General features: G+C 60.9%; 1 protein-coding gene across 2 annotated transcripts in view; it reads right to left on the bottom strand.

Annotated features, from left to right (window-relative positions):
- RPTOR (regulatory associated protein of MTOR complex 1) overlaps positions 1 to 6972 on the bottom strand; it is a 353305-nt gene continuing 346333 nt past the window's right edge. For both annotated transcript variants that reach the window (XM_036836768.1, XM_036836767.1), the window contains 6 exons: positions 6527 to 6633; positions 5583 to 5710; positions 3761 to 3847; positions 2779 to 2895; positions 2376 to 2505; positions 1 to 1696 (listed from right to left, as the gene is read on the bottom strand). In XM_036836768.1, coding sequence (XP_036692663.1) covers positions 1628 to 1696; positions 2376 to 2505; positions 2779 to 2895; positions 3761 to 3847; positions 5583 to 5710; positions 6527 to 6633 — 638 coding nt within the window. In that variant the 3' untranslated portion in view covers positions 1 to 1627. The remainder of the gene's footprint in view (positions 1697 to 2375; positions 2506 to 2778; positions 2896 to 3760; positions 3848 to 5582; positions 5711 to 6526; positions 6634 to 6972) is intronic.

The raw sequence follows: 6972 nt of genomic DNA, 5'->3' as shown, positions 1-6972 counted from the left end.
TGCGTATTTATCTTTTATTAACAGTTTATCGCTCTTACTCTCGCATTACAATTCCATGTTTCATCGAAGTCTTTCAATTCTCATTTTGGTAAAATAAATAGAGATAAATGAACCCTTAGGTCACGCTCTCTCGAGCCTCTGTAACTTCATGATTGAATTTTCGCATCAGACCTGTGAAGACAGCCCCTCCACGGGGCCTCTGCGCTTGGCCAGGGGATGGTTTTGTCTCAAAACAAACAGAACCGCATATGAGCTCAAAATCTGGAGTGGAACCGCTCCGTGAATTGGCTGTGGGTAGTCAACTCTGCATCTGTGGGTGGAGCTCAGCTTCTGGAAGGTTCCCAAGTCACCGTCTGGAGCGCCGGCTGGAGGTGACCGGCTGTGTGCGGGGGAGCTGAGCTTTCTGCGGTCTTCCCCACCCCACGCTGCTCGCTTGCCCAGAACATGGTGGACGCCGTCCCGGAACTTTCTCAGGGGAGCAGGCATGGCCTATGGGCCGCAGAAGGGCTGCTCCCCTTGCCCAGCCCTGCGCCCCGTCCAGCCCACCCACGTCCACAGCATGGCTCTTCCTCACATTCTCACTATTATTGGCCTCTTATTGGCAGAAGTAGCTAAGCCAGCTCACTCTGTTTCTGAATAATCCTGATTCCCAAGGAAAATGGAAAAAATGCTTTTCAAAGTACCATCATTGTGGCTGTCTTGTGCTCCAGGTGTGGCTGCTCAGCGCCCCGTCGCAGACGCGTGTGCATGGACACATGTGAAGCTGCTGCCCTCCCGGCAGCTCTGCCGTGTCCCTCGCAAGCGTGAGCTGCACCCCTTTGTGTGGGGACAGAGGGCTGGGGCGGCACCGTTCACCCCGATACTCTTGGGGCTCGGTGGCCCCTCCATGTGTGCTCGTGTGATGCGTGTGGGGTGCAGGTGGGGAGGCCACGGTTCCCACACCTGCTGGGGAAGAGCAGCACTTGAGAGAAACAAGCTCTGTGGCCCAAGGGACCTGTCTCTCCTTCCAAACCAGGGCCCCTCCTGCTGACAGACCTGCAGCAAGAACGGCTGACACTCAGACGGAAGTCCTGCCTGCGGGGAGGGCGGCCGTCTGGGGAGGGGCACGCTTGGCCTCTGCCGTTTGGCCGGATGGGCCTGGGGTGAGGACCAGTGGGTGGCAGGCCGCCTCCATCTGTCCTTCACTCCGTCTCAAGCCTCCGCCTCATCCAGTGCGCTCAGACCATCCCCAGGAGCACACCCTGGGTTGGGGGGGTGGGGGGCGCGGCGAGCAGCCCCGGGAGGCTGGCTTCCGTCTGGAGCCTTTGTGGACTAATGCTTGCATCACTCGGAAAACGAAACAAGTGTGTTTCCCCCTTAAAAACCTCAGAAGAAAACAGGACGGGAGGGGACTGGGATGTACAGCTACTGTGTCCTCAGGCCCGGAGCTGTGTTTCATCAGAGCAGCAACCATCACACCGAGGACTCCAGCAGAGCCCCCTTCTCCGGGCTCCTGGGCGTGACAGCGAAGACAGACAGACAGACAGACAGTGCGGCCTCCCTCGAGCCCTCAGCAGCCAGGTCAGGCAGGTGCTCAGGGCAGTGCGGTGGGTCCACTATGTACACGGCGGCCTGTGGGGAGGGGCCGCTATCTGACGCGCTTCTCCACCGAGTACACGGAGATGTAGTAGTCGTTGCTGCCGACGGCCAGGTGAGGCTGCAGGAGGGAGGAGAGAGCAGGCAGTGAGCGTCCAGGGGGGGTGCAGGCCGGGCCTCATCACCCCAACTCCGCCCACGAGGCAGGCGCGGGAACGAGGGCCCATCGGCTGCGGCTTCTGCAGAGATGCACCATCTCCCCCCTGTCACAGGGAATCCGCACACTCCCCATGCCTCCCACATTTTTCTTTTCAGGATGGCCTCCCAGGGACAGCTCTGGGAACCTGATGTCGTGCGTTTAGGCAGAGAGCCACACGCCAGGCTCCCGGGGAGCCTCACGCTGCACGAAGGCAGGTTGGCAGAATCCTAATTTAAAACACAGCAGCCCCCAACCACACGGCCGACTGTAACGAAGGACGGCGCTGTCAGCCGGTCACAGGGGTCTGGGCTGCTCCTACCCCAGTGGGCTTTTCACGGGGAGGTTTCTTCAGGACTGGGGTCTGTGTAGGGGCCGAAGGGGTCGGAAAGGGCGGGGCTACTTCACATCTGCCCTGATTGACAGGGAATTTGGTGCTGCTTCTACAGTGAGTGCAGTCTGGGGGCTACGGCCCCTGGAGACCCTGGGGCGGCAGACTGTGGTGTAGGGAGGGGCCTGGCTGCAGCACCCTGCCTGCTGCTGCTCACCTCCCGCCCGCCCCCCTTGCCTCCCACCCGCCCCCAGCCCCCGCGGGGACACAGACCCAGTGTGGGTGGAAAGCCAGGCAGCTGATGGCGCCGACCCGCTGGCCCATGAAGCCGTCGTAGTACTTGATGTGGTTGATCAGCTCTCCGCTGCCATTGTAGATGGCGGTGAACTGGTTCATGGAGCCACTGCACACGAGAAGGAAGGCCTGGCAGTCAGTGTGGGGAGGCGGGCGTGTCCACAAGGAGATGGGGCTCCTCTCTGGTCACCCCCATGAGAGGACTTGGGCCTCAAGGGCCGGGAGGCCAGGCAGGTGAGGAGCAGCAAAGGGGCCGCACACTCAGTCCCTCCACCCAGCTCTCCTCCATAGGTGTGGGGGCGGGCAGTAGTGCCTGCTGTTTACACAGGGCCCCGGGAGTTGGTCAGGCAGGGCAGGGAGAGAGAAGAGGGCCGGCACCTACCATGCGATCAGGTTTGCCTGGGGGTGGATGTCAAGGGCCGTCAGCCCCTTAATGATCTGCAGGACGTTCACGGACTCCGGCATCCGAGGATCGAAGAAGCGCACGTCCCCGTTGACGCTGCCGAGAGGGTGTTGTGGTGATGCTGGGCGGGCCTACCGGCCCCAGGACGGGCCATGTGCAGTCGGGGGCCGTCCACACATGCAGCTTAAGGCCATGGCCCCTTGGACCCTCAGAGTGTCCAGGGAGGCCCCTGGATGGCACATGGGCCCACCCCACCGACTCTGGCAGCCAGGCCTGCCGCTGAGCCCCTTGGACCCCTCCCCAGAGCCAGAAAGGGCCCAGCCGCCGAGGCACGAAGCAAAGACACGGGGGAGGCTGTGAGTTATTTGTTCATTTCCGGCTGGAGATTAGATTTTGTGCAGCTGGGGATGCGGCGACGGGCGGGAGGTGAGGACGGTAGGCTGCCTCTTCCCCGCCCTGCGCCTGGCGGACAGCATTTTGAGAGCTATGTTCTGTTTTCACGTTACGAACAAGGGAAGCGCCATCTCTTTGAAGAAATGGTGGCTTTGTGACAGTAAATTACATTTGCTGTCCCTTTAACGGGCAAATAAATATCCGCTGCTCTCAGCACAGGATCTACCGGGCAGCAGGAATGGATTTATGGGCAGACAACGGATCCGCACAGTGATACCGGCACACGCCAGGCAGATGCCGCTGTTGCGGGGACGCTTTGCCCCGCCGCCTTGCCACCCCGTCCCCTGCCGCTGCAAGTCACCCACAGGCAAAGCTCTCCCGTGGGAGGACCTGCTGTCCCCGCCCTTGTGCCGGCTCTGACCTTTCTGGCCAGTCCCAGAGCAGAAGTTAATTACTACCCTGAAATGCCATCATTTCCCAGCTGTTTAAATACCAAGGACATATTTTAGATAGAGGGAAAATAATGTTTTTACAGCAAAATGTCTCATGAATATTCCATGCTCATTACCTGACGCTCATGATGTGGCCCTCAGGGTGCTTCTGGAGGTAGGCCTTCACCACCCAGGCCGTGTGCTCCCGGTACGTCATGACGCGGCTGGAGGGGAGGAAGGTGGGGTCAGGGCCTGGTGACAACTGTGGGTGTCCCTGATGCTCCAAGGCATCAGGACGGGAGGCAGGGTGGACTTCGTTTTGAGCAGAGAGAACAGAGCATTTATTTAAAGCGTCCGGGGTCCGCCGGTGCTGTGACGTCTGCCCTTACCCTCTTGTGTTCACTGTGAGTAACTGAACCCCCCAGGCACGCCCCTCCCTGGGGGCCTCCCGAACACCTTGGGCCACGCTGGGACCTCCGGAGGCAGGGTGGCTGTCATGCCCTCCCGGGGCCTGGGCACCGCCAGCCCCCCTACCAGGACTTCACACTGGCATCTCCCTGTGGGTTTGAGGGTCAAGACCGAGAACCCCAGACTCTAAGGCTGTCGAAATGGAGGGACACAGGGGCTTTCCTGGAGGCCTGGTGAGGGTCCTTGACAGGGAGTACGGGACTGGGGATGCACGTGCTGGAGAGGTGGGGGCAGAGTGTGACATCTGGGAAGGCATCCAGGACACAGGTCACACCCAGCACACATAAGTCTCGGTCCCTGGGGATGCACAGGAGACCCCACGTCTCTGTCCTCAGACCTTGGGCCAAAGAGGGGGCTGTGGAGACCCCAGCCCCTCCCTCACGGCTGTTCTGTGACCCTCAGGTCTTCTTGGGTCGGTTTGCCAGTTAACTGCCTGCCTAGAGAGGCTTCTTAAAATAACAGTTTGACTGAGATTTGATTCACATACCGTAAGACTCTCCCTTTAAAAGCACATATTCAGTGACTTTCGCACATTCTTACAGCTACGCGACCATCACACATCTAATTTTAGAACATTTTCATCACCCCAAAAAGAAACCCTGCTCCCCCACCTCCACGATGGCTGCTTTTGGTGGGTAGTGTGGGTTTTCAGTGGGCACCCTCCCATAGAGACCCGCAGGGAACATGCAAGCCAGGGGCTGCCTGGGCCCACTCGCCATCCAAGCCTCAGGCCCAAATTCCCGCTACAGTCTGGCTGGCGCCTCTGCTGCCTGCCTGGGTCCTGCACTGACTCCCCCGACTGCTCCCGGCCCTGCACCCTCACAGCTGCACTCTCTTCTGGCTGGTGTCACTGATGGTGCTCGCCTGCTCTCAGGCCCAGCTCAGTCCTGTCCCCTCATCCCCTCCCACTCCCCTCCCACGAGGGCTCCTTTAGCTCCTGTGGCTGCACATGGGCCCACCTGCTGCTTCCCATTCAAAGGCCAGGCCTGTTTTCAGGGACAAGGTGGGTGTTCAGTAAACATCACCCGGGAGCCCGCGACGGCTGGGCCTGGGTTCCAGCGGTGCTCTGTCATTTACCATCCGTGTGTGACTGGCGTCTGGACCTCCATGCTCACCGGCTCACACAGGGCACGGTGCTGGGCCCCACCTGGGCCTCAGCCCAGGGCTGAGGGGCGGTGCCCAGAAGAGCCATGACAACGCATGTGGCCCAGCGCTGCACAGCACCCACGTGTGTCCCTGACGCCATCTTCTTGGCTATTCTTGAGTTCAACCCGGGAGGCGGTAGCCTTCTCTATGTTCAGGTGGGAATGGAGCCCAGGAGGGCAGCGCCTCGCTGGGACCCCCCTACCCCCAAACCTGTGTTCCCATCCCCGGCTGGTGGGAAGCCGTGCTCCTCCACACGCTGGGGGGTGTGGCTCTGGGGGGAGTGCCCCGCTGGCTCCGGGGGCTGGCTCCGCCTGGCAGAGGGAGGGGAAGGCGTGGCCCAATTACCACTCGCTGAGCGCCATCCTCCTGTCGTAGACGCGGATGGAGCCATCGCCGAGCCCGGCCACGATGAGGGAGCGGTGGGAGTCGCAGGACAGGCTCGTCACGCAGCTGTCGGCACCGGTGGGGATGTCCTAGGGCCGACACAGACCCCGTGAGGCACCCTGGCGTCAGGAACCCCCCGCCCCCACTAGCTGCTGGATCCCTTTTACAGCCACCGTGGGTGCGTTCGTCACCCTGGCGTGGAGCTGCTGCCTTTCTCTCCACCGGGGAAGCTGTCAAGGCCTGAGGAGCCGGGCCCCAGAGGGAGTCAGGCTCCATCTGCTTGAGTGACAGCCCGGGTACCCGAGGCCCACAGCCAGGAGGGCAGGGCCGCAAACACCTCTGCGCCCATTAAACTTCCCAATGTCTCCCTCTCTCCTAAGAAGGAAGACGAAGCATATATCGGCAGGAGGAATCCTCGTCGGCTCCCTCTTAAAACTCCTAATTAGTTCAGGGAAGGGTCTAGGAGGAATCCTGCCGCCCGTAAACCATCTCCTCGCCTCTCCCCGTGGCAGCTGTAAATGCTGGAGAAGGGAAGGAGGCGTGATGAACGCGCGGCAGGAAAGAGCAGGAGACAGAAAATGGGCCCCAAGACGGGGAAAAGTGCTTTTCCAATCAGAAGAGGTTTTGCTGCTCTCAGGCACACACAAGGAAGAAATCCAACACGGATGGAAACCGAATCATCGTACCCCTTTAAAAGGTGGGAGGCAGCATGACTTGGCCCCGCTTCCTCTGCCCCGCCCCCTGCAGACACCGCCCGCTCAGAGTACTTGCGGGGGTGGTGGCTCGAGGACCCTCATTCTCAGCCCTCGACCTCGAGGGCAATCGGCGCTGGGGAGGACGGCAGGGTCTGCACCCACTGGCCCGCCTCGCCCCCAGGGAGGCCCCATGAGGGACGGTGTGCTTACCTGCACCTTCATCTCACGATCCGTGTCCCAGATCCGGACGATCCGCACGTCTCCCGAGCTCATGAGGAGGCCGGTCTCCTGCTCCCAGTCCACCACCATCCCAGCTCCTGGAGAGACACAGACGGGCACCGGTGTCACCCAGGGAGCCTGTTCTGGGCAATCGCTCAAGCAGTCGGTGCCAACCCATAGGCTGGGTCCCCAACCCCACGCAAGCTTGAGGCCGGGGTGACAATTCAGAGCCTTCTCTATATCTCTGCTGTACCCAGGCATCTGCCAGAGAGACAGCAGGATCTTAGGACCGTTTGTCCAAGATGCCCACCTTCCAGGACACCTGGGCATGATCGGCAGGTCTGGAGACTTTAGAATGGGTGTCAGAGGCACAGAGATGTGAGTCCCCTGGGTCCCACAGTCCCCTGGGGGTGAACAGCTTTGCAGCTGCCCCTCAC

This window comes from Balaenoptera musculus, chromosome 20 (genome assembly GCF_009873245.2).
Source record: "Balaenoptera musculus isolate JJ_BM4_2016_0621 chromosome 20, mBalMus1.pri.v3, whole genome shotgun sequence".
Lineage (NCBI taxonomy): Eukaryota > Metazoa > Chordata > Mammalia > Artiodactyla > Balaenopteridae > Balaenoptera > Balaenoptera musculus.
Note: the sequence above shows the minus strand (reverse complement) of the source record. Positions and strands in the feature narration are given on the sequence as shown.